This window comes from Populus alba, chromosome 6 (genome assembly GCF_005239225.2).
Source record: "Populus alba chromosome 6, ASM523922v2, whole genome shotgun sequence".
NCBI classification, from domain to species: domain Eukaryota; kingdom Viridiplantae; phylum Streptophyta; class Magnoliopsida; order Malpighiales; family Salicaceae; genus Populus; species Populus alba.
The window spans coordinates 24,470,982-24,497,468 of record NC_133289.1 but is presented as its reverse complement, the minus strand read 5'-3'; the positions used below and the strand labels follow the sequence as shown (position 1 = coordinate 24,497,468).

General features: G+C 35.3%; 3 protein-coding genes across 14 annotated transcripts; all 3 read left to right on the top strand.

Moving 5' to 3' along the window:
* Window positions 1–7,415: 7,415 nt before the first annotated feature.
* LOC118037621 (protein ACTIVITY OF BC1 COMPLEX KINASE 1, chloroplastic) lies at window positions 7,416–13,329 on the top strand. Of its 2 annotated transcripts, none has more exons than XM_035043655.2 (14): window positions 7,416–7,822; window positions 7,903–8,109; window positions 8,627–8,716; window positions 8,800–8,946; window positions 9,034–9,198; window positions 9,444–9,584; window positions 9,663–9,842; window positions 10,121–10,316; window positions 10,608–10,735; window positions 10,951–11,022; window positions 12,342–12,454; window positions 12,549–12,696; window positions 12,824–12,893; window positions 12,972–13,329. In XM_035043655.2, exons 1-14 carry the CDS (start codon window positions 7,535–7,537, stop codon window positions 13,034–13,036), a joined length of 2,010 nt encoding a protein of 669 aa, XP_034899546.1. In that variant the 5' UTR covers window positions 7,416–7,534; the 3' UTR covers window positions 13,037–13,329. The 2 variants fall into 2 exon arrangements, with proteins under 2 accessions (XP_034899546.1, XP_073266187.1); XM_073410086.1 differs by having other exon boundaries at window positions 7,667–7,806.
* Window positions 13,330–15,910: 2,581 nt separating this feature from the next.
* Window positions 15,911–21,866, top strand: LOC118037622 (uncharacterized). Of its 7 annotated transcripts, none has more exons than XM_035043656.2 (13): window positions 15,911–16,043; window positions 16,235–16,320; window positions 16,668–16,829; window positions 17,210–17,431; window positions 17,647–17,724; window positions 18,426–18,527; window positions 18,618–18,937; window positions 19,051–19,161; window positions 19,263–19,747; window positions 19,872–20,040; window positions 20,834–21,076; window positions 21,169–21,303; window positions 21,461–21,866. In XM_035043656.2, the coding sequence occupies exons 2-13, from the start codon at window positions 16,242–16,244 to the stop codon at window positions 21,590–21,592; spliced, it is 2,238 nt and encodes a 745-aa protein (XP_034899547.1). In that variant the 5' UTR covers window positions 15,911–16,043; window positions 16,235–16,241; the 3' UTR covers window positions 21,593–21,866. The 7 variants fall into 7 exon arrangements, with proteins under 7 accessions (XP_034899547.1, XP_034899549.1, XP_073266185.1 ...); XM_035043658.2 differs by having other exon boundaries at window positions 15,926–16,043; window positions 16,232–16,320; XM_073410084.1 differs by having other exon boundaries at window positions 15,930–16,320; window positions 18,618–18,632; window positions 18,663–18,937.
* A 1,122-nt stretch (window positions 21,867–22,988) lies between these two features.
* Window positions 22,989–26,074, top strand: LOC118037624 (uncharacterized). Of its 5 annotated transcripts, none has more exons than XM_035043668.2 (5): window positions 22,989–23,213; window positions 24,078–24,758; window positions 24,924–24,999; window positions 25,577–25,613; window positions 25,813–26,074. In XM_035043668.2, exons 2-4 carry the CDS (start codon window positions 24,101–24,103, stop codon window positions 25,611–25,613), a joined length of 771 nt encoding a protein of 256 aa, XP_034899559.1. In that variant the 5' UTR covers window positions 22,989–23,213; window positions 24,078–24,100; the 3' UTR covers window positions 25,813–26,074. The 5 variants fall into 5 exon arrangements, with proteins under 5 accessions (XP_034899559.1, XP_034899558.1, XP_034899557.1 ...); XM_035043667.2 differs by having other exon boundaries at window positions 22,990–23,213; window positions 25,577–25,651; XM_035043666.2 differs by having other exon boundaries at window positions 22,990–23,213; window positions 24,078–24,999.
* The last annotated feature ends 413 nt before the right edge of the window (window positions 26,075–26,487 follow it).

Sequence of the window (26,487 nt, the reverse complement as noted above, 5' to 3'; positions counted from 1 at the left end):
AAAACAGTTTTATTTTATTTTTTTGAAGTTAAATTTTTTTAATGTTGACTCAGTTGAGAATCAATCAAGTTTGATTGTGAAAAACTAAATTACTAAAAACCTTGTTAAGACAGCAGTGTTTCATTGAGTCAATATTTAATATAGTTGAATTAAAAACTCAATTTAAATTGAATTATAGATCTTAATTTTTTTAAATCAAGTCATTAGATTGGACTGGATTTAACAACTATGATGAATTGACTTTTGCATTTAATTTAATATATGGTACATTTGATTCCAATATATACATACACACACTAATTATCATGGTTAATTTATTATCTTTTAAATAAAAATGAAACGAGTTAATTAATTCTTCATGTCTTCAATTTTGGTTTCAAACAAATAAGAATTTAGTAGCAGTTTTTTAAGTGAACAGTATATGTTTGTCTTGAGGGGTAATTTGATTACAATAGTTTGTATTAGCTCTGATATAACCTACAAGAATGATAAACTGTATTGCTAGTATTATAAAGTGTTGAGATTAAATGAGAATGGTGGTGTGTTACTTGAAATCAAATTTATAATATAGGATTCTCTTTGGATTGGTATAGTTGCTTGAACTTCAGCATTATGTTTGCAATGATGGAAAATATAGATGATGACATAAAAAAAATTCTAGGTATTTAGGAATAAGGTTTAATAATTAGATAATAAGCTAATTATTTAGTTATAGTAATCTAATCTCTCTTTTTTTTAGTCGGGTTATTCGGTAGCTTGATGTCGAAAGCCTGGGTAGCTGGTAACTGGTAAATCAATGTGGCTAGTAATTGGTACTTGGTTAGCCGAAGTAACACGTAACTTGTACTTGTAAAAGGTCTCATTTGATAAAAATAGAAGCTCTTGGATGTTCAGGTCACTAATTTCATAAAGAGAGAAAATACAATGATATTTTAAATAACAGACTTTGAAAATATATATATATTGAAAATGTTGAGAATGAAATAATTGTGAACCTTAAACTTTATGGGTTAATAGTGTATTTATAGTCTATGAGTATTGTCATTTTATGGAAAGAATGGACTAAAGAGTCATTTCACCCTATAAATCAATATAGTATTTTGAGTTGTATTTCACTTAAAATAATACATATAAATCAATATATAAATATAAAGAAACCTGCGTGGGGTCTTGGAAAAATTATTGAGAAACCTGTGTGGGGTTCTGGAAAAATTATCAAAGGAGTGTTAGGTTTACACAAGTTGTCTGAGCTTCTTAGGGGTGAAAAATAAGTATGAGTGCACACTTCAGCCCATGGGGATAATGATGAGCATGGTGTTGGGAATACCCAACACCTAGAGTGTTAGAACCAAACATTGTCTAAATGATTATTGATAGGGCTTAACCAGGGGGTTAAGCCCGATGTTTTGGGCTTAACTTGGAGGTAGAGTCTGTGGGGAGGTGGACCCATACACCTTGCTTAGGCTCGTGTTTTTTTAATATTTAAGCCTAATGAATTTTTTTGAATCATTAAATTTAGGTTTATTAATAGTCCATCAAGTCTTTATGATATTAATACACAAAGACATGTAAAAATACCAAGTACCATGAGTTTGTCGAAATCTCTTCATATGAGAAGAGGGGTGGAAACTCCGATGTAATTTACTGAAGAGCCTATATGCAAGGGCGTGCACTGTGTTTGAAGAATTTTTCTTGGAACCATCGATGAACTTATACTTAAAAATATTTTCTATGAGGCAAGAGAAATCCCATCAAGGAGGAGCTCGTACTTAAAAAAATTCAAAGTTGTTGGGGGACCTAATAAGGGTGATCTTATACTTGAAAAATATTTTAAGAGTTTAGGATAACCCATGAAAGATGAGTCTATATTAATAAAATATTATAAGAGGCTAAGAGACCAGAGGCTAAGACACCACAGGAGGAGAAATTCATACTTCTAAATGGTCAAGTGAACCTTAAAAGAGCCAGCTTGTACTTGAAAACAAATTTAAGAGGTCAAGGATAACCCCCACGAGGGTCATTCCTTGTGATAGTGTGAGGCTTGGAAGCCACGTACTTATATGAGATCATATTAGAGAGAGAGAGAGAGAGAGAGAGAGAGAAGGAAGGGTTTGTGGGCTTCTAGTCGATGGTGTAGGGCTTGAAAGCTCCTAACAAAGAGAGATTACACTATAATGGGAGACATGTGGCCTTCTTGACAAGGGTGTGGCTAAAGAGTCCACCATTGGAGAAAGATCTCACTAAAGAGTGCAATGCCTATGGCTCCTAAATAATAGCATGGGGCTTGAGAGCCCCCAACTAGAAAATGATTGTATTAGAGAGGGGAGGTATATAACCTCTCTAACGATGGTTTGGAGCATGAAAACCCTCCATTTACTTGAGAGTGGTAGATCTGAGATCGTCCTTGGAGATGATGTGAGGCCTAAGAGCCTCATTAATGAATTATGGTAGTCCAAGACTGCATCAACGAGGTAAGAGATCCGAGATCAATCCCTAAAGATTTTGTGAGACTCAAAAGCTATATTGGAGATTCATATCAATTCAAGACTACACTTGAGAGGCAGGAGATCTAAGTTCAATCCCTGAAGATTTTGTAAGGGCCGGGAGCCTTACTAAAGATCTATAAATAAAATGTTAGATGTAATATTTTTATTTAAAAAATAAATTCATTCCCACAAAGGATATTACATTTTAAGGTGTTATGGGTGCCAAACATGAAAGGGATTTTTAGAAGGAACATGTTTTGAAGGTGATAGGTGTTTGTCTTATTACCTTGTTAACTCTGAATGGATAGTCATATTTTGATTTAAAGGAGTAGTAAATCCTTAAGAAACACCAAGTGCCCATGGGTTGGTCTCGTATGGTTTTTCCTCGAGCTTTCATTTATACTAGGAGAAAGATTTTTCTTGGAAGGTCCTTCATGCTAGTTGTTTTTATAGAAACAAAAAAGGTCCATGTCATAGTGCACTGGTCTTTTCCATCTGTATATGATTTTTCATAACTTGCTTCGCTTTGAGTAAGCTTTTATCGAGTATGACATGAAGTTTTCTCTAGAGAGCAAGTTCTCTTACCCCTCTCATCAAGGCTTTTAATGTTATTAACTCAAGCAACTCTTCCACCTCAAGCATTTCCTCATTAAACCTCTACAAATATGCCTGTTTAGGCTCATCATCTTACTAGATAACATCAAGTAGCTTTGTGAAGCTTTTTTTTAGTGGGTATATTGGTGCTGAAACATGTCATTAGCTTGGCATAAAGGTCACTAAACCTTTTTGAGAGAGCCCGACTCTAAATTATTATATCAAGCGTGCGTAGACCCTTAGAAGGTTATGGGGGAAGATTTTGCACATTGAGTCTGTAATAACCCATTTCTGGGTTATTCCTCAAATTTCTTTTTCTTCAAAACAAAAACCAAAAAAATATAAAATATAAAAATAAAGGTTGACAACATGGGGAAAGTAAACCGGGGAATCAAGTCGCAATTTTGGAATAAATTCAAGGTAATTGTACACCCATCATGCCAAAAAATAAAAAATACAAATTCAAGGTCAAATTAAATTTTTATTGGCCGAATTTGCATAAAAATTAGTTTCAATGATATAATTAAATTTTTTATAGGCCAATTTGATTTAATCATGGGCTAAATTGAATTTTAATTATGTTTTAAAATTGATTTGGGTTCAATTAAAGGATTTAATTAAGTGCAAAGACTTAATTATACTTTAAATTGGTCAAATTAATTTTATTAGGGGTTTAATTGGTGAAAAATTAAATTTTGGAGCCCAATTTGAGCTTAATTGAGAATATTAGAATTTTAAGAGACCATATTTAATTTTTACCAAGTTAATTAGTTGAGATCAGAGGCACAATTGCAAAAAAATTAAAGTTTTGGGGTCAATTAGGGTTAAATTGTATAAATTCAAGACTAAGGACTAAATAGAAAAAGGTGCGTAAATATGGGGTTACAATAGAAGTTTCGGTAGAAGCTTAATTGCATAAATCCAAAGTTCAGGGTTAATTAGGGGTTCAATTGAACAACAGTGAAAGTTGGAGGACTAAATTAAAATATGATAAACAATCCGTAATTCTAAATCCAAAATGACAATGTTTTTCAATAAAAAAAAGGACCAGACAACTGTTCATTGTCTTTCTCGTTTTACCGGATAGAAACTGCTTGAATTGCTACTTTTCAGGTACATTTAATGCTTCATTTCTCCATCAAATCTAACCAAACATGCACGTAAAATAATCACCTGACATTTATCTAGAATCCTATATGGTCCATTCAGGCTAATTGATGCCACAGAAACCCCGGCGGCAGCCTGAAATGGTCATTTTCGACAGCTTTGAACTATTAGATTTAACAGTTCATTGTGCCTACTTTGAATCAACAATGGAGATCCTTCCCAACCAAATCAATGGCTGAATTTTTATTCCCTATGAAGACAAGATTACCCTCCTCTCACCTCTATAAATAGGGGTGGATTTCATGCCCTAAGGGTGGAGAAAATCGAAAGCAAAGTTGGCTGAAAACCAACCTCCCTCGCCTAGTTTTTCTGCAACTGGTTCTCTCTCTTCTTTCTCTCTCCGACGTAGCCTTCATCCACCACCACCCTCATCACCAGTCTTCTCACCATCATCTCCACCACAAGAAGCTATCAAACCATCTTACGTGGTGGTTGCACCGCTTCTCTCTCTCATCTGCAAAACTTTTCTTCTCTGCCACCGCGACCTTAGCAGCAACCACCTAGTCTAGAAGCTTTTGTCCATCCCAACGACAATTGGGGCAGCAACTCTCTCCTCAGCCACTCCAACAGTTCCAACCACGAGTTTCTCCTCTCCTTTGCAAGCCTATGCTTCTTCCTCTTCTAGTTGCAACCAGCGCCAACTACCGACCTCACCACCTCCAGTCATGTCGTACACCACCAGCCAGGCTGCCAACTCCTTTTACACCAGGCAAGCCTCCCTCCTCTTTTCTTCTTCTTTTTCCTCCTTTCTCTGCTGCCATTGCATGCAAACAGTGGAGTGTGAATTATAATTCACGTTCCACTGTTCATACACTTAGTCATGAACAGTGCAACATGAATTATAATTCAAGTTGCACTATTCATGCAACCTGGTCACTAGGTTGTCCTACTGACTAAGTTGCGTTGGGCTGGACTTGTCTCAGCACAGCCCAGCTGTTTGGGTCGAGTCTAGCTCAAAAATAAAAAGAAAGGAAAATAAAAAAGCTTTTGGGCCTAGAGCGGCCCAATACTTTTCGGACTGGACCAACTCAACCCAACATTCCTGGGCTCGGCCAAATAGATGGACTGCCCCAACCCATAAATATTTAATATATATATATATATATTTATAATAATATATATTATAATATTATATTTAAAAACAAAAAAAAATCCAAAAAATTTCAAGGGATATTTTAAAATATTTGTGATTTTCTCAAATATTTTTCTACCAATTTTGCTTAATATTTGGTTGTATAGTTACACTGTAAGATACAAATATGGTATTAAAATACATTGTTTCCTTCGAAATGTTTTCAAAAAAAAATATAAAAAAATCTCAAATATTTTAAATTAATTGCCCCTTTAAAAAAATAAAAAAATATTTTGTTTTCACGCATACAATTAAATCCTAAAAATTTTCCAAGCATATCTTTATAAAAACAAAATTTGCATCTTTCTCATGTTTTAAAATGCAAAATGGATATTGTAACCAATTTATGATTATCCATTAGGGTTTGATTAAAATATTTAAAAACTTTTTTCCAACCTTTTTTCTAGGGTCCAAATATAGATTTTTAATATTTATGGGGTGTAAAATTACACGATAAAGTATACCCTCAGGTATTAAAGATATAATGTGTAAATAAATGCGATACTAAAATTTAGACTTTATAACAGTTAGAATTTAATACATTAAGATAGAGAATCTCTCATAAATAGAGATCTACCTTGAACTTTAGAAAAGACAAACGAATAGAAACTCGACTTAGAAAAAAAAAATCAAACAACAATCCACGTGGACTTTTGCAGCTTATCCTAGGTAGGGTGCATTGGGGGTGATACGTCTTCTTCTTGCACAACCATTCCCTTACCTGGACTTTTGCATACCATAGGTTTCTAGTGACCATAATATTAGGTGGCGACTCATAAACATTAATCATAATTTTATGAAAAAATTAAAAAACCTTTCTCCTCATACACACAACACCTCATCACATCAGGAGACATGACAAAAGCCTTAACCATCGCCTCACAACGTTGCAACAAGAAGATCACGCAACAGAGTTATTGTTATAATGATTAACTCTTATTACGCATATTATGCACATACTGTCTTTGTTTCACAATAGCATTATAATTATTTAGACTTATTTTTATTTAGAAATATAGTCCTTAAATAGTCGAACATAACAAGGGCCGAAGATATTCTCCAGGGTATTCTCAAATACAAACCATCTCTTAATTTTTTGTCTATTAAACTCTAGAAAGCTCGAAGAGGTTGAAATGGAACAACAAGATAGATAAATAACTGAAGTCCATCTCATGATTGTTTAAAAGAACACGTCTAGAGTTTCTATTGGGCATGGGGTATCACAATGGCACGATGGACTTCTATAGGGACTGGACAAGCGTCCAGGAAATATCTCAACACCATTAAGCTACATCTCTGATAAAAACATAAAAGACTTGATGGTAATAAAAGACTTGATTTATGAAAAATGTTATTTTGGGATGAAATTAGGGATTGAAAAATATTAGGGACTAATTTTAGGTTTCTCAAACTCTCCCGCCAGTAGATTTCTGAAAAGGAAAGGGCAACCAAACAAAACAAATCCACGTGGCAGAGCCCCGCCCCAGCCGCATCTCTCACAAGCCTCCAACTGCTTGCGTTTCCCTCTAAAAATTAGCCCTTTCACATCTCCCAATTTCATATCATAAGATATATCTTTATCATTTGGGTCCTTAATAGAATAACATTCCGCACACATCTCACTTGGATCCTCGTATCCATGCCTGTTAACTTGTCTGTTAAATTTGCATGTTCCATGCAGCCAAAAAACAGTATGACTAAAATCAAATGTCAATATAGAAATTAATTAAATATACGTAATTAAAAAAAGAATGCTTTTAGTTTTTTTATAAAATAAAAAGGCTATATATTTTATTCTTGCATAATTAAAGTTGTAATTTGGAAACATTACAAGTATCCATATCAAAGGAGTGGCTCTTAATGACTCTCGTTTTAGAGATTGAGTGATTAATTTCGTGATATCATAGAAACGGTCCCGAATCGATGAAAAGTTATTTTTTTGACATGAAATCATTACTTGAATAATATAATAAGGACTAACTTGAAGTTTCCCAAAATTTTATCCATCCATTTCCAGCTTATGTGGTTACCCCTTACCAGACCATCTCCATAGCATTCCTTTAGCTAGCTCTCTTCTCTTCACTAAAATAACCGTTTTTTCCATCTCCTCTAACGCCACTCCCTCCCTCTCCTTCTCTGAAACTCAACAGCAAATATGGACTTGATTTACTATCCAAATTACACAATAACCCCTTCCCTTTCCTCTCAAAATCCAAAACCTCGCTCTTGGATTATCCTCCAAAGAAGCAACTTCCGATCATCTCCAATTCGCGCTGCTGCTGCTTCTTCCTATGTCGAAACCACCAAAAACGGCGCCGCTTTAACAACAAGCAGGAGAAACGTAACTGTAAAAACAACTGACAGGGACAGCAGCAGCGCCATGGATCAACTCGACATCGAACGCGGCGTTTGCGTGCCGTTTCGCAAGTACTCTCCCGAAACAGTACGATTTCTTCTTCTTCATCATCATCAAATAATAAATAATAATTTATTTTTTTCTTATTTTGATTTAATTTTGATTAGGTGAGGAGTAAAGTGCTGGAATCAAGAGGGGCAATATCGTCGTTGATGTTGAGAGGAGTGGAGATAGTGTGGAATTTGGGATTGTATTGGTCTAATCTGGCGTATGATTTTTTGGTTGGAAGAGATGAGGAGGTGGTTCCGTATCGTGCTCGGCAGCTTAGGAATTTGTTGTGTGATTTAGGACCTTCTTTCATCAAAGCTGGACAGGTTTGTTATCTGAATTTGCTATTTTTTTTTATCAATTATGTCCTCTATGAAGAGTTTAGATGCTATTTTTGATGAATTTAAGACTGAATTCGTGATTTTTCTAGAAGTTGAAGTTAAAAATGTATTGGCGTAGCAAAAATTTGAGTAGTTTTTATAGACTTTGGTTTATGTTGAATCAAGGAATTGTAATGGTGGGGTCCATTTCCCCGACTAGTTTTATAACAGGCCGACCAATTTAATTAGTCTAGTCTACTTGGATTGAGTCTGTGCAGTAACTTCTGCATTTGTAAGAATTTGGATTTTGAGGTGTTTGTTTATTCAAATGTAAATGCTTGTTTCTTGGCACAGTTTCGTTATGATATCAGCGTTTGTGGATCCCATGTGTGGCCCACATGATCCGAAAATACTGAAATGTGATTGGAAGATGTGTGGTGCGGTGGGAGTAGTGAAGTTTAGCCAAGTACATGTGTGTCAGTCTTGGTTTTGGGGTTGACTGGATAGTTTTTGTGCTTTCCAGGTTCTTGCTAGTAGACCTGATATCATTAGAGAGGATTATATGAATGAACTCTGCATCCTCCAAGATGATGTTCCTCCTTTCCCCAATCAGGTAACTGCAGACTTTGCTTAGATTTAGTTTGATGTGGTACGTCTGGATCAGGTTTTTTGCTTAACCAGTGAATGTTTTGATAGGTTGCTTTCAATATTATAGAAGAGGAGTTGGGGCAACCGCTTGAAGCTGTATTCAGTAAAATTTCACCACAAACAATAGCAGCTGCGAGCTTGGGTCAAGTTTACCGAGCTACCTTACGAGCTACTGGGGAGGATGTTGCAATTAAGGTTGTGTGTGGTGACTGAGGTCCATGTACTGGCATATTTCTCTTGTGTATTTATTGCAAACAATGATGTAAAGTCATTATTTTTCAGGTGCAAAGACCTCAAATAGAGCCTATAATCTTTCGGGATCTTTTTCTCTTTAGAACTCTTGCTTCATTCCTAAATGGAATCAGTTTACAGAAATTGGGATGCAATGCTGAGCTGATAGTAGATGAATTTGGTGAGAAGCTTTTGGAGGAGCTTGATTACACCTTGGTATCTTTCAAAAACTGTCTTCTGTTCTGCATAACAATCTTGTTGTATGCTCTTAAAGATAGACATGTATGCTCTTAAAGATAGACAAGAATGTATCTTGGTCCATGACATCTGCCAGCCTTTCAGCTGTGTGATATCTATGTTCATGCCAACCACATTGATGGATCTCCCCCCTCAAACAGTAATATTTCTTACAGTTTACGTTTTATATGTGTACTGATGTTTCTGTTTCTTGTCCTAATCAGGAAGCTCGGAATATTGAAGACTTCCTGGAAAACTTCAAAGATGATCCTACTGTTAAAATTCCTCGGGTTTACAGAAAACTTTCTGGTTCACGTGTTTTAGTTATGGAATGGATAGATGGCATTCGATGCACCAACCCACAGGTGGCTATCAAAATATGTGCCTCTTCTTTCTTCTGTTTTTTCATGATGAAAGAAATAATGTATTTTTCATATGCTCAGGCTATCAGGGATGCTGGTATTGATTTAAATGGATTTTTAACAGTTGGGGTGAGTGCTGCTTTGCGGCAATTGTTAGAGTTTGGGTTATTTCATGGAGATCCGCATCCTGGAAATATCTTTGCCATGCGAGATGGACGCATTGCTTATGTGGACTTTGGGAATGTTGCTGTGCTTAGTCAGGTAGGATATTTGTCTCCTAGGTGTACAGTGAAACAACAGTATTCAAGTAAACAATGCCTCATTTATTTTTTGGTATGATATAAAAAAAACTGATATATTGTTCTGTTCTGTGAAGGTAATAGTACACTTATATTGAATTGGCTGGGAAGGGAATGCTTGGCAAAGCATATATATACAGACTAGTCTAGTTTACCAAGTGCAAAATTGTAGTTAATTTGATCTGCACAGAGTGTATACGTTTTGTTACCCTGCCTGCTAATCCGCATACAATATTTCAGCAAAATAAGCAGATATTGATTGATGCTGTTGTTCATGCTGTGAACGAGGACTATGCTGAGATGGCAAATGACTTTACCAGGCTTGGGTTCCTAGCTAGTGACACTGATGTTGCTCCTATCATTCCAGCTTTGGAAGCTATTTGGCAGAATTCTGCTGGGAAAGGACTTGCTGATTTTAATTTCAGAACTGTTACAGGTAAATTGTATGCCCACAATCTATATTAATCATGTGTCTTTGAATCACACTTAATCATAGATCACCAGAGAGTTTGCTATAGAACTTAATCATGTGTCTTTGAATCACACTTAATCATGTGTCTTTGAATCACACTTAATCATAGATCACCAGAGAGTTTGCTATAGAACTTTTGCCAATAGTATGAACATTTAAGTACATTGCTTAAACTAAAACTTTTTTGTTTGATTTTCATTTGCATGCTTTACTTTGTAGTGCATCTGGATTAAGATAGTTCTGTAAACATTGCAGGGAAATTTAATCAATTGGTTTACAATTATCCCATTCGTATACCAGAGAGGTTTTCCCTTGTTATTCGTTCTTTATTGACTCAAGAGGGCATCTGTCTTACCTTGGAGCCAGATTTTAAATTTCTTGAGGTGAGCCAGGTTTTAAATTTCTTGATGCTTTATATGTTATAACTTTCTAGGTATAAACTAATAAATGGTTTGATCCAAAACATTTTATTGCTCAAACAGAAAACAATACACAGGCTGATAACTTGAAGCAGCTAATCCATAACCACCAGCTTGTTTTGTCAGATTTGTACAGAATAAAGAACCTGTTTGACCAAGTTTGTGTATAATGTAACTAGGTTGCCTATCCATATATTGCAAAACGCCTCCTTACAGATCCCAATCCAGCACTCCGTGAACGACTCATACAGGTTAGTTCCAATCCATCTTGTTTAGAAATCTTTCTCCACACAATGTGCATCAATTGCTTATATCATGCTGTTAAATTGCAGATGGTAGGTCAATTTTATTTTATTTTTACAATAACTGTAAGAATGTTTACCCACAAAAATAATTTTACTTCTTTGTGGAATATCCTGGTTGGATGTATAACCAATTGCCCATTATTGTTGCAATATGGAAGAGAGTATTCAACAAATCCAAGCAGGAGTGCTTGCACAACAGAACATGTCGCTCTCTTAGGGAGGGGAATAATGTGGGTAGATTGTTAAATATGCCCATCACCTCATCCTAAATGAGGTGGTTAAATGGGGATGCTAAGATCTAAAAAGGGTGGTGGATCAGGTTTTGTTGCCTTTAAAAGCACCTACTGTCAGGTTTTTGTTAGGGAAGGGTTTAAGGGCCCCTAATTTTCCCCTGACCCTGATAAAAAGAAAAAATGCAGTTCTAAACCACAGAAACACTTGGCTTCAAGCTCATGGACAAATAGCCTTGATATCTGAAACTCCTTTCTTAGAGAGTGAATCCTCTCATCTCTGAACAACCAGGTGGATTTAACAGAGAGGAGTTCACATGCATTTGTCAAAACTAGCGAGCCACTTACGGTTATCAATTCTTGATGTTGATTTTGCTGTTAGCAACTTCAGGTTCACCTTAGTCGAGAGCTTAGAGTCATTATTGGATGCGGGGCGGACAATTTATATCATGGGGTTGATTCATTGTCAAGTCTGAGGTTCAATGTTGCGTTTCACTTGATTGTGTCTTTCTATATCTGGGTCATTGTCCTTATCTGATGTCAAGCTCTTGTCAGGGAAGGACTCAAGGGCCCCCAATTTCCCTGACCAAAATAGGTAAAATATATACATTAGTTCTCAATCCTAGAACACTTGGTGTCACCTCATTGGCCAAATGGCCTTAATCTCTTAATGTCCTTTCTCCAAGAGAGGATCCCTTATCGCTAAACAACCAGGTAACTTTAACAGAGAAGCGTACACATGTAGATGTCAAAACTAGGTCTAGCCAATTAAAATTCTGGATTCTCAATGCCAATTTTGCTGCCAGCAAGGACAGGGCCACCTTACTGGACAGCGTTGTCATTATGGGTTGTGGGGAAGATGTGGGTGAAACAATTTATGTCAGGGGTTTGATTCATTGTCAATTCCTAGGTTCACTAGTGTGTTGCAACTGATTGTGTCCTTGTATTATTGAATTTTGGCCATGTCCAAGTTGCATCAACCATATGGTTTCTCACAATGTAATCCCTCAAGAAGGATCTCCTTCCCTGTGTCAGGTTCTGTTCAAAGGTGGTGTTTTCCAGTGGAAACGGCTCGAAAACCTTATTGTTCTTGCAAAGGAAAACGTAGCCAAGATGAGCAGCAACCCTGCCTTGCAAGTAAAAGACATGTCTGTATCTTTTCATGACAACCTTGATTATTTTGATACAATCTGGTTATTGTTTCAATAACACATCCGCATGTCTGCAATTTTGTTTTCGCAGCCAAAATTCAAGAAGCTTGCAAATTGAAAAGAAGCTAGACTTGACAAATACCATTAAAGATGGAGCACGGCTCTTCTTTACCGATGAAGGAATTCGGAGGCAGCTGCTTTTGGCTATGACAGAAGACTCGAAACTTCACATTGAAGAGGTAAGCAAATTCGAGCCACTAATTGCTATGCTTGCCATCATCCAAATATAGAAATGGCACCTTTTTCTTCTTCTTCTGGTATAGTCCATACCTTATCTGAATACTGAAATGAGTTCATCTTCTATAGCTTGTTGACGTATATAGACTGGTTGAAGACCAAATCGATATCCCCTCGGTGACTAGGGAAGTTGTGAGAGGTAAAGTTTCCTGGAATCTTAAATGTACCATTGCTTACTGAATTATATGAACAATGATCTTATGCTTCTGACTCGCAGACATTCCAACTGTTATCCGAGATCTCATACTTTCCTGGAGCGACTCAATCTTATCTGACCGATGATCAAAGCTTTGATGTAACATGGTTCGTTCCTTACAATAGAATTATAATTTTATTTCGATCAAGACTACAATATACCGGGCCAGCAAGAAGGATTCTGCCGTTTTTCCTTTTTGTCAAGAGGCTCTTTTATCATGTTGTAAATGCAAAGTAACTTTGTTGACACTGAAAATATTTCTGTCTCTGTATAGAAAGAATTATCTTACTCGGTAGATAATTGGAGAGAGCTGTAGTGTCAGAGGAACTCAAACATTTTGTCAATTTTCTGAAGTAATACATACGGTTTGTTCTTTTTTTTCGTTTGATCTGCCAGGGAAGTAAAAGAAGAACACAATGCTGTTTTCATATTGAATTTGGATTTTTTTCAAAGGCTTTTGAATGTTCCATCAAACATCAGTAACCAAAATCTATTAATGGTATTTTATTTCTTGAAGAAATACTCAAAAAAGAAAAGAGCTAAAAACACGAAGTGGGCGTTCTCTTCCCCTTGTTGTGTGGCATTTTGAAGGGTTTAATCTATTATCTATGGTAGCATTTGAAATTTTATTCCCAACTTTTTGACTGATTCAAAAGTTTTGTAATTGCCAAAAGAATTATTACCTAAATATTCAATTTCAAGGCATGAGATGCCAAGTGAGCGCACGAATTTCTAAATATTAGAATTTGTATAGGACCCATGCATAAAGGATTTCACAAGGTGACTTCCATGTTTCGGATATCTTCAAAAGCACTTTTCAAAGTTTGAGTTCCCTTTTATTTTAGGAGAATGGTGTTAGAATGCAAGATAGGTTCTTTTAGAGCTAAATATAACATTTATTTTTTTATATTTTTGTTTTTTTTAATAAAATTAATACTTTTAACATAGTTATCAGTTTAGAAATAGACCTGGAAAAAGTTAGGGTCATTGAATCAACTTGCAAGTTATAAAAATAATATTTTATTTTTTAAAATATTTTTTAATATTAAATTTTATCATTAAAAACCTGATGAAATTAATTATATTTTATTAAATTAATATTTTATTTTACTTTACTTGAAACTCACTCAGATCAATCAAAATAATAAATTTTCTATATTATCTCGTTAGACTAGACCAGGTGTAGTAACTTCACAAAAACCTTTGCTTATATGATATTTCATTGAAGATTTAACCATTATCACTCTCTCTATCTCCTGATTTTCTCTCTCTTGAATAATCTCTAATTTCAATTCTCAGGTACCTAATAAAGCAAGAGAACTTCCTCTCTCTCTTTTTTTTTCTTTTTTTATTTCTTTTCTTTTCTGGTAGGGTTTCGTTAGACATGACCAGCAATAAGCAAAACCCTGCAAGAGACGTAACCAAAGAAGAAGAGACAACCATTATAACCGCAGAAGTATCTTTTGTCCTCTGTGTATCAAAAAGCGAGGCAATTATCTTATTACTCTATCATGATAATTGTTCTGTCAATAAAGTTAATGATGCATGGTTTGCTGACGAGTCTGGAGTTCTTGAAAAAGTAGGGTTGGTACTAAGAGAAACAAGTGATAATCGATGACGATATTTGTTCTGATGAGAGTAAAATTATTGCTTGCGGGTTTTGTGCTGGATTTTACCTCGGCTTCTTGCGCACATATCCTTGGTGTCTGTAGAGGGTTTGAGGAGGAATTCTGGTTACGTTGTCAGGTCTTATATTAAAGAATAGGAAGACAAAGTGGTGTATTGGTCGGGACTGTAAGTATGCTATTGAGTTTTCCGGTGGAAATGGAAGCAGCTTTGATGTTAAGGTTCAGAAAAGGTGTTGTTTGATATTTTATTCTTACCGCTTTGTTATGTTGCTATGGTCTTGTATTCTACTCAATGGAAAATAACTGGTAAAGAAAATCCTAATATAATCTAAGATAGTTGTAATAAATTACAACTCAGAATTAAAGTCAGAACTCCAAACTCCTCAACTCACAGACCTGTTTCTGCCAGGTTGAGTTGCTGACTTTATGGCCGAACTCCTCAACTCACAGATCTATTTCTGCCAGTTTGAGTTGCTGAATTCAAGGCTGTATCTGCCGCGTATAATTTTTTTTTTTTTTATAGACTTTCCGTCTCCCTTTCCTTATAGGATTGTTACTCTTTCTTCCAGTCCAGTTGCCGCAAGAAATCTCTCTTTGGTTGCCGACATACAGGCGCTGCAAATCCTCCCCTTCTGCCAGCAGCTTCTGCCCTGTTTCCACGGCTGTTTCCTAGCCCCCTCCACAGCCTTCTAGCTCTCTATTGAAGGCAGGCAAGTACTACAATGGAGTTATGTATTTGGACACTACCTGCCTGGCAAAACGCCTATCAAGAAACAGTTTTTGGATTGCTTGCAAGGGGCTGCTGAGATTAACTGGAAAACTTCATCATCATGTTGAGAAAGAGCTGAAACAGAAACAGTTTCCCAGCACTCTCAGTCAATTCCAAACAGACTTACATGAACTGACAACTATGAATCGAATTACAGAATTTCAGAGTTAAATAGATTTTTTTTTCTTATCTTCAACTTGCACAACAGTTGAAATTAAATTTTTTCCTTGAGTAATCTTAAGAACATACCATCCATATCAATATGATACATTTTAAAAAAATTAAAAGTTACTCCACATTTTTTTTTTATTAAATATTATTAAATAAAAATATCTATATATTTTTTTAAATTATTCTCTTCTTTCATTTTTTTAAAATAGTTTTTTATCTTTTAAAAGTTTTGGTTTTTCTCTCTTTTCTCTTTTTTTCTTACTTTTTTTTATCATTCTTATAACGGTAGGTTATTTAATCCATAGACCAAAATTTAAAAAAAGTAAGTTATTTAATTTTTAGGGATAGTATTGATTTTTTTTGGAAAATTAAAATGGTAATATATATATATATGTTATGATGGGGTGAGAAAGAAACAAAAACAGAGAGAGAGAGAGAGAGAGAGAGAGAGAGGAGGAGAGGAGAACAAAAAAGAAGCATCTTCTAGGCTCTGCTTGCTTGCTTTGCCACTGCGATTTCACACAGGTCACAGTCCATTAACCCTAAAAAATCTCCAGTTCTCCAGCTCATCCTCCCAATCCCACTCTCCTCTGTTTGGTTTCCGAGAAAATCCCAGAAAACCAAACCAAAATTTCAGTGATTTCTTCACCTTTTCAGATCAAAATCAAAACTTGCTTGGAATGCTGAGTTAATTTTTTTTTATTTGTGTTTAGCAGGATTAATATGCCTCGTAAAGGGAATTACGGATTTGATTATGATGATTACGACGATTATGACTATGACTATGATGTAGAAGATCAAGGTTAGTTAGATACGTTATATTAATTATTTTTTGGGTGGCATTACTAATAGGAAAGGTATGTTGAAAATCACTGAGAAAAAGATTGGATTTTTAAGAGATTTGATTTGTGGTTTTCTCGAATTACAATTTCAATTATCCAAATAACCTTTCTAATGAATTAATTAGGTTTTTTTTTTTTTTTTTTTTCTTAATGGGTGTAAGAATAGAAAAAAGCTTTTGAATTTGTGCATAGAAATATAGGATTATGTACATATAAGTTTATGTTTATTGAAGGGGATATGATGTTGATGTTCTTCAAGTTGTTGATATTGTAATTGCTGGTTGTTTGGAATTTATTTGTGTAACAGTTGAAGCACCTGAGCCTACGAAAAAAACGAGTAGTGATAAGGTTCGGGTATGGAGTTGCCCGATTTGCACTTATGATAATGATGAGAGTATGACTGCATGTGATATTTGCGGTGTTATTCGAAGTTCTGTCCCTGGAAAATTCAAGGATGACAAGGGAACAGGTATGCAAGTGTCCTTTGTTAATTATAGGAGTACTATGATTGGTTTCGTCCATTATTCTTCTTTGTAATAAGGAATAAGGGAAAAGTATTTTTCATAACATTCTAATTCTTTTCATATTGTGCTTTGCTTCTTGAATAACTTAGACACGAACATGTAAGGAAATTTTGTGTTATGGTTTCTTTAACTGCTTTGTCTCACATTATCCTTTTCTTCCTGGATAACATTAGACACTAACATAGTAGGCATGCTTTTGGTAGTGCACAAAGTCAGATATCATTTTTGGTTTGATATCACAATGCAGTCAGCTTGCATCTCTGTTGTTATTTAGGTTTCCTTTCAAACTGGTTCTCCGTTTATGGAATAGATCTCTTTCATGCAGTTGGCATTATATGCAAAGATTCTGGAGTATCCATTATGGCCAAGTCTCTTTTTGCATCATTGCCACATCGGACACCACAAAAGGCTGTAGTAGGTCACCGGCGGAATGATGATTTTGTGACAGAGGAGGGCAATAACTTCCAAAAGCCTGGGAATTGCCAAGGAAAATTTGATGAATTCCATAAGGCTTTTATTCCCCATAATCACTCCCATTTTGATATAGGTCTGAACATGTTGTCTAACAGGATGAATTGATGAAATCAGTAGATATTAAAGACCCATTTTCTTTAACTTAAGAATCCTTTTGGGTGAAGCTTTTATATATATATCCAGCTGATGGCTGTTTTTTGAGTTCATTTTGCCATTTTGCTTCTCAAAACTATCTGTAGATCTGTGGCTTGTGTGTGTGTACTGATGTTGCGTATAATACTTATACAGCTCCTTTCAAGTTTGATTTCCCATCTCCAGATGACATGGTTTCTAATGGGTTACGATCCTCCAAAATTGGATCTAAAGGTATCCTTTTATTTTCAATTTTGATAGGTCACTTTGTGTCTGGTGCCAAAAACTTTATTTCCTTGATTTCTAAAAAGATTAAATCCTGTTAGGAATGAAAAAAAAGAGTACCATCTTGCTTGTATAGTTGCCATTGCCTGGTGCAGTTATGAGTATCTACAATTTCTCCCTTCCAGGAATCTAGTTTGGTGGACTACATCTGGGTACTGGCATTTTATTCATTCAAAGCATCCTTCCCCTTTCGGCTGAGTACCACAGGGAAATAACTTGCATAACATTATAGCTCAACTGTTTATTTTGAGTTGCTCTTATCAGGACTGTATGGTCTGCAATAAACACTTAATCAAGAGAAGGTTGAGTCTGAATAAAAAATCATGTGTCCTAACTTGCAAATTTAAGGCCTTGAATTTCTTATGTGATAGAACAATTTCCTATTGAAACATGTGAAGATACATTACGCCACCTGCCTTGCAATTTCCTACAGTATATAACTTGGTATTCACTTAGTTGGTTTGCATGCATAAACATAATATATATTTCTTACATGTGTGTGTGTGTGTGTTATATGCATGCTCATCATATTCCTTGTTGTTTTCCAAAACAACAATATAGTTAAAATAGCTTATTTTCAAGAGCTTTCCAGTTCCTTTGTGAATATAATATTGCTTCATCTTTGTTTCTGTGCTGCCTTTTTATTGCAGCCAACCTTATTAACTCCAGATCTCAAAATGCATATGCTGGCATTTCTGAGACTGTTAAAAGTTCAGATAAATCATCTGCCTCAGTTCCAAAAGGCAAACAAGGTAACATGGATGAAAGCAATCATTTAATGAATGGAGCTCCGCAACCAAGTTGCAAAAGTTCTGATAGTTCTTCTGCTTCTATTTCAAAAGGCAGGCCTGGTGTTGATGAGGGCAATCATAACAAGAATGGCGTTGTTGACACCCAATCAAATGATGAAATTTCAGATAGCACATCTTCATTGATGCCAAAGGCCAAAGATAAAAGTGTTGGTTATAGCAGTTCTTCAATAAATGGGGGCAAATCTCTTGGTCTTACAAGTAATTTGAATGACATGTCTTTGTCTGATAAATCTGGAAACTCAAATAAGGATAGTGCCAAGAGGCCTAAGTCATCTGCACGATATCAACCTGATAAATGGATGCTCCCAGACAAATCAGAAAATGCATTGACACAACTGAATCTTGCTATTGTAAGTCGGAACTTTGGTTTAGTCATACACTCCAGGAATTTGTTGCTAATATCTTCAATAAGGATATGTTACCAGTTGCATTAATGATAAACTTAATCTATAAATGATTATAGGTTGGCCATGTTGATTCTGGCAAATCAACACTCTCAGGTAGACTGCTACATCTTTCGGGACGGATAACCCAAAAAGAAATGCACAAATATGAAAAGGAGGCCAAGTTACAGGTGATGTTAATAAGGTTTTGCTTCTTTGCATGGATGTGCTGTTCAAATAAAAAAACAATCACAATAATACTTGATTTTGGTTCTTTTTGGTATTCAAACAGGGCAAGGGGTCATTCGCTTATGCTTGGGCATTGGATGAGAGTCCTGAAGAAAGGGAAAGGGGAATAACTATGACAGTCGCTGTTGCTTATTTTGATTCCAAAAAATATCATGTTGTTGTGCTTGATTCCCCAGGCCATAAAGACTTTGTCCCAAACATGATATCTGGCGCAACACAAGCTGATGCTGCCATCCTTGTTATAGATGCCTCCATTGGGGGTTTTGAAGCTGGAATGGACAGCAAAGGGCAAACTAGGGAACATGCACGTCTTATTAGAAGTTTTGGGGTTGACCAAATCATTGTCGCAGTTAACAAAATGGACTCAGTAGAGTACTCCAAAGACCGATTTGATTTGATTGGAACACAACTTGGAACATTTCTTCGTTCTTGTGGATTCAAGGATTCCTTGGTGTCATGGATTCCGTTGAGTGCAGTGGAAAATCAAAATTTAGTTGCAGCTCCTTCTGATGTTCGTTTATCATCCTGGTGAGTTCGCTTTCAATTTATTTACAAGAAATATTTTCTGTAATGGGAGCTATAAAAAAGTCTCACTAGCATCTTAAAATTATTCCTAGGGTGTTGAAAATTTAACTAGGTAACTGAATTGCAGGTACCATGGATCTTATCTGTTGGATGCAATTGATTCTCTTCAGCCACTGAAGAGAGATTTCTCAAAACCTCTTCTCATGCCCATATGTGATGTAGTTAAATCATCTTCACAAGGGCAGGTGTCAGCCTGCGGTAAACTGGAGGCTGGTGCTCTTCGGAGTGGATTGAAGGTATGCATTAAGGTTGCTACTTCTTGTTATAATCCTGACTTTAGACTTTCTGAAAAACAAGTGATTTGGTTCATCATTGAGAAATCAATTGGATGGGTGGCTTGCATTTTTCCTAATAGAAACCCATCATACCAGTGCTTCTTAGTATGGGTAGTTGGATTCCTTGCATTAAGCTTAGGCTTCAATAATTAGGTTCAATATATGTACCAATAAATGTGCACATATAGATCCCAAAACTTGTGGTGGTCTTCACTTGAATGTTTCGGACCTCCTTCTTTCTGTCTCCCTGGAAGGATGTGATTAAGGTTGAAGAAATTTACAGAAATGCTACCCAATTTTCTCCTTGAGAGTTGAGAGTTCATGCTTCAACTATGTGAGAATTGTTTGTTAGTCTGTGTTTTTAAATGTTGACTTTTGCATAATATGGGAAAATTTGTTGAGACATTCGTGAGTTGATCATAGGCTGTCCCTGGATCATTAATGAACCAGAATTTAACCATCTTCACATTTACTGTTCTTACCCTTTGTTTTTTTATTGGTGCTGTAACTGGCCACTGATTTGTTGTCTCGTCATTTGCTCCTGGACAAGAGTAGTTCCCTAGCCTGAAAATATAATGTTGGGTTACTGAATGTCCATTATAAAGTGCAGATGCTACTTATGCTTAAAATTTATACCGGTGGTTGAATTTTTGGTTTTAGTAATACCTATCCTGCTGGGGTTATATTTATCTTTTGTTTTGGCCATTGTTTATCCGTGCTGGTACTATAACCACATTTAATTGGTGGAATGCAGGTTTTAGTTATGCCATCAGGAGATGTGGGGACAGTACGCACACTAGAACGGGACTCTCAGATTTGTGCAGTCGCAAGAGCAGGAGATAATGTGACTGTCAGTCTCCAAGGCATTGATGGAAGTAATGTGATGGCTGGGGGTGTTCTATGTCATCCTGACTTTCCTGTTGCAGTTGCAAAACATTTTGAGCTGAAAGTGCTCGTCTTAGATTTTTTGACAATCCCAATTGTCATTGGCTCTCAAGTAAGCTCGTCTCTATGAAGATGTGTGTTTTTTTAATTTTGTTCCAGAGCATCTCTCTTTTACAGTGATGATCTGATCATTCAAATGTGCAGTTGGAATTCCACATACACCATGCAAAGGAGGCTGCAAGAGTTGTTAAAATAATATCAGTACTTGATCCAAAGACCGGCAAGGTGTCAAAGAAGGCACCTCGCTGTCTTACCTCAAAGCAGAGTGCCATAATCGAGGTGGATTGAATTAAAAAGAATGATAGTTTCTTCCATCAATTTTTTCACAGAAATAGCAGTGAATTGAAAAAAAAACCATGAACGATAAATTCTCTGTCAACATTGATGCAGAAACATCCGTGAATTGATCTCATAATTGTCTGTTAACTAATTTCAGGTGGCTTTGGATGGACCAGTTTGTGCGGAAGAGTTCACGAATTCCAGGGCTCTTGGAAGGGCCTTTTTGAGAACATTAGGGAAAACCGTTGCCGTCGGAATTGTAACAAGGATAATTGAGGATCAGGAATAGCTAGCAACCATGAGAGGAAGAAACCTCAGTGTTTGAGATGTGAACAGGTCTCATTGCTAGAATTCGCCACATCTGGCGACAGGCTCTCGAGCAACCTCCCAAAACACATGTAACGACAACACAGGGGTGCTTAATCTTTGAGTTTTGATGGATCATTTTGTCTGTGGGTTGCATCAATATTTATACATCTGTAAAAAGGACAGCCTCCTATGTTGTAATGTAAAATTATTTTATTCTTTTCAATGCATCTCTCATTAACATAGGTTCAATTTAACCACCTCTAGTTTATGTCCATCCCAATGCTATTTCTTTTGTTGTTTTGCGTTGACCACTATCCTCAATTAAATTATCTTGTCAAAGGTGCTATGAAGTGGGTGCTGCTAGTTTCGCCATTGAAGGCCATTTGGGACCATGCAAGCAAATATGAGATTATTGAGATTCCCTCATGCTAGGGATTAAATAAAGGAATCGTGCTGGGCATGCTTGGCATGTGTTTAATCAGTAGGTGAAGTCAGTTCATTCAAGTCCATTTCTAAAATAATTTGAAATGAAATTCAGATCGAGTCAGGTTCTGTTAATTGAATAATTGAGTTAGATTAATAATAATTAAGGGATTGAGTTAGATTATCAATAATTAAAGGGTTGACATCCAATTGTAGCTTTTTGATGGTTTTTAAAATAAAAATAAAAATAAAAACAAATATTTTTTTTTGTTTTCAGATTTTTACCGAAAATGATGCTAAATTATTCATTAGTTTTTTTTATATTCAATTAGAGTTTCTCCATGGTTTATATTTCAAAAATAACTCATATTAATTTCTTTCTCAAAATAACATTTCCATTAAAATAATGATTATCTCTTTATATTCAGATCAGTTATAATTAATTCAAGATTTTATTCATGCCAAGTTTCAATAAAAATCAAATGTAGATGAGTTGAGTTGATTTAAAAGTATAATTAATTCTAGTTTTTATTCATATCAAGTTTTAATAAAAATCAAGTGAGAATTAACTATTATTTAGATAATTTTTTCAAAATACAGTTTAACTTTTTTATTAAAAAAATTAAATAATATTATTTTAATTTTTATAAAATTTCAAAATGATATAATTTTAGATTAATTAAGGTTAACCTTGCTTAATTCATAATACAAATTAGATCGAATTTAATAATTATGATTCATTTTAAAATATTAAATGGCAATAATGTGTAATTAAGGAGCATGGGACATCAAAGATTTTGTTTCCAAGACTTTTTTTTTTTAAGAAAAAAAAGAAAAAGATCATGCATTATTTATTACATGAAAGTTATGGTCAATGCATGGAAAAGGGTAATAACGTCAATGAGCTATCTTGATTCTTGACCTTTTATGCAATATCTTGTTAGTGAAAATAACCAAAAAAAATTGAAGTAAAAACATGGCAACTACAAAAAAATAAAAATAAAGACTTTACCTTTCAGTCACGCAGACAGATACAAGTGAAGAAAGAAGAGAAGAGAAGAGAAGAGAAGAGTAGGAAGAGAGGGCCTACCTACTCCCGAAACTGACTTCTCCAATCTCTTTAGTCTTTTCCCCATCTGGGTTTTTCATTTCAGTCCCAAAGTTGCTGTCTATTTAAGGTTATGACACTTCAATTTTTCTGTTTTTATTTTGATCACGTATATTGGTTTTAAGTTGTACTTGATCAGCTGGTTTTTATATATAATTTTTTTAGTAGAAAGAAAATCTTTGATTTTGGGTTGTTTTTTTGTTTTACAACGATGATTTTGATGAATGTTAGTTTAATATATTTTTTTTAATTTTTTGCTGTTGACCCTTGATTTCGAATTCGTTAATTCGTTTCTCTGTTTGTTAATTTTGAGAAAAATATGTGTGAATCTGATAGGCTTATTGGGTTTTTAATGTTTTTGAATAGTACGGATTTGTTGATTGATTGATCAATTTTGATGACCATTTAACTTAGATGCTAATGCATGCTCTCGCTACTAAGCATGGCAAGTTTGATCAAAGGGAATTATCAGGAAGTCTTGATTTGAAACATTTAATTTAAGTCTCAGGGCGAGTGTGAATTCGATAGTTTTTTATGGACGTTGTTATGATGATAATAAAGTGGTTCTTGAGTTTAAGTTTCGCATCTGAAGTGTATACTAAAATAAGGAATTAAGTTGATTTGGTTCAATTCAAAGTTATAAAATATTTAGAAATTATTAGGTTCAAGGGGGGATTTCTTACTGAAAATGGAAAGGTAAGTGGTGAAGATGACAAGTTACTGATTTGCTACTTTGATACAATGATAATGTAAACTGTTTTTTCTTTTCCTTTTTGTTCTATGTGAAGCTTTCTGCATATCATGGTATACAAGATCGTGGTTTTTCATATCTGTGTTTTGCATGGGAGCTTAGCTAACCATATTCAGTAGTTGCTACATTCCTCTTTTCATTTAGTTTGCTGTCTGTTTCTGAGTTTTCTTAATGTCCTTGTAGATTGTCATTTGGAGGGGTTGATCATGGCCTTTGAGCCTTATTTTCTAAGAGGTCACCCTGCCAATACTATCAACATAGAAGATATTCAATTGAATACCAACTGGGAAGATGTGATTTGTCCTATATGCCTGGATTTCCCTCACAATTGTGTACTCCTCCAGTGCTCATCTTATGATAAAGGGTGCCAGCCTTTTGTGTGTGATACAGACCATTTGCATTCAAATTGTTTGGGTCGTTTTAAAAGTGCAAGTGGTTTGTCATCCCCTTCAACATCTGATCCAACTCCTGCGACCAATACTCAGCCAGCAGTAGCAGATAGCAATTGCAAACTAGTTTGTCCGTTGTGTAGAGGTGAAGTTATAGGGTGGGTTGTTGTTGATAAGGCTCGTTTACATTTGGATGAGAAGAAGCGTTGTTGTGCAGAAGAACAATGTACATTCATGGGAACATATTTTGAACTAAATGAACATGCTCAAATAGAACACCCGCATGCTCGCCCTTCAAAAATTGACCCTGCTCGGCAGCTTGATTGGGAAAATTTTCAGCAGTCATCTGAGATAATAGATGTTTTGAGCACCATACATTCAGAAGTGCCACGTGGAATTGTTTTAGGAGACTATGTGATTGAGTATGGAGATGATGATACTGGAGACGAGTTTGAGGACTTCCCTGGAGATGAAGGTAACTGGTGGACTTCTTGTATCTTGTATCAGGTATTTGATAACTTCAGAAATTCAAGAAATAGAAGAAGGGCAAGAATAGCTGATACAAGGAGAGGAAGTCGCCACTCAAGTTATGATACTTCAAATTCTGATGAAGGCTCTGTAACATCTGTAGACTTTGCAGAATACAGATTAGATGAGACTGATGATGAGTTTCCAAGTTCAAGCGTATCCTCCAGGGGTAGTTCTGGTCATCGCAGGTCAATAAAGCTACCTCTTTTCTTACATCTTGGGTTTTTTGTTTTTATTATTATTATTTTATGTTCGATTCAACTCTGGAGTTCAAGTTTTCTCATTATGATTATTTGCATTATTTTTTTTTGGTGGACATTGGACACAGAAAATCGTTGCACATTTGCTACCATACAGGGACTGATATACAAATCTATAGGCAACAACTAAGTGGAAATTCTGGTTACCTTTGATTTTGCAGGATGTGCATTCAAATGAACATCTGACAGCCACCAAGTAAAATAAATTAAGAGCACAATAAATGCACTTTTCAACCATTTCTGATACATTAATCAACCTTATCTAATATAATAGGACTGGTTTCTGCTGTCCTGGGTAGTTTTCTTGCTGGGTGCAAAACTTCACCATGTGCACTAGAGGCATTTTAACAAGGTTATGGGTTTGAGGTGTATCTGTGGTACAAGCCATGCATGTAAAGCTAGTTTATTTCAATTGACCACTTCAGTTGTCAGAATAAAATTCTAGCAATTGCTCACTCTTTAACATCTTCCAATAATTTTATACTTTCTATTCTATATCTCACAGTTCTCGAAGACGGCGCTCTCGCTTCTATGACACTTAGGTATGTACTTGATCGTGGATCCTTAGCTTGGAAATCAGGTAGGTTCATTTTTCTGTAGAAAGGCCCATCCTTGCCAATTTAACAGTGCACAGTTATATTCATAGCGGTGTATCCTCCATCTTATTGAAATTCAATTGTGCACTCCTATTCGCTTACCTAAGATATTATACTCACTAAACCCCTTGTATTGTGTTAGCAGCGGCTGTAATTAAAGTGAAGCAAAGGATCGAAAGCAAAATGTTAGGGATTCCGCAGATAGTGTTGGTCTTCAAACATTTAAAAGTTAAATCCAGACCTCATCCTGTTGTATATGTAAACTAGACTTGCTCGTTAGACATGAATTTTTGTATTTGCCATCTCCAGGTAGTTATATGGTGACTAAATTTGTTCTTTGGATTTTTTTTTTCTTTTTAATTTGAGATTGACTATTAATTTCCTTAATAGAACTTTGATTATCTTAACTGTATATATTCTTTTTCTGCTACTGCTTCCTTGTCACAAACTCATGGATTAGCTCACCTTCTCCTGTCCAGCAGAGATATGAAGCACATTTTCTGGCATGTTATCTTGGCAGTAGTCATTTGAGTAATGACTTTGTTATTTTCTGTTCTAAAATTGTCAAAGAAACAATTCAATTAAAAATTAAAAAACTTAAAACTGAGATCCCGAGAATGGTTTTTTATTGCTTTTTTAACGCCTGAAACTTTTATAGATTTATCATTAATTTATGTTTGATTTTATTAATTTAATTAGATAAAGAATAAGATTAAACTAGAATAATTTACATTACTCTTTAACAATAATTGCATGTGCAATTAAAGTACCACTCAAGAAAAAATAATGGCATCTTCAATCCCTGCAATTATTCTGTTTG

What these genes read in the sequence shown, in the direction of transcription:
- LOC118037621 (XM_035043655.2), top strand. Translation starts at nt 7,535, where the DNA reads ATGGACTTGATTTACTATCCAAATTACACAATAACCCCTTCCCTTTCC. An exon ending in TTCCTCCTTTCCCCAATCAG is followed by an intron (nt 8,717 to 8,799) that starts GTAACTGCAGAC and finishes ATGTTTTGATAG; the next exon opens with GTTGCTTTCAATATTATAGA. An exon ending in GGGAGGATGTTGCAATTAAG is followed by an intron (nt 8,947 to 9,033) that starts GTTGTGTGTGGT and finishes ATTATTTTTCAG; the next exon opens with GTGCAAAGACCTCAAATAGA.
- LOC118037622 (XM_035043656.2), top strand. Translation starts at nt 16,242, where the DNA reads ATGCCTCGTAAAGGGAATTACGGATTTGATTATGATGATTACGACGAT. An exon ending in TCACTCCCATTTTGATATAG is followed by an intron (nt 17,432 to 17,646) that starts GTCTGAACATGT and finishes ATACTTATACAG; the next exon opens with CTCCTTTCAAGTTTGATTTC. An exon ending in AGCAGAGTGCCATAATCGAG is followed by an intron (nt 21,304 to 21,460) that starts GTGGATTGAATT and finishes AACTAATTTCAG; the next exon opens with GTGGCTTTGGATGGACCAGT.
- LOC118037624 (XM_035043666.2), top strand. Translation starts at nt 24,101, where the DNA reads ATGGCCTTTGAGCCTTATTTTCTAAGAGGTCACCCTGCCAATACTATC. An exon ending in GGTAGTTCTGGTCATCGCAG is followed by an intron (nt 25,000 to 25,576) that starts GTCAATAAAGCT and finishes TATATCTCACAG; the next exon opens with TTCTCGAAGACGGCGCTCTC.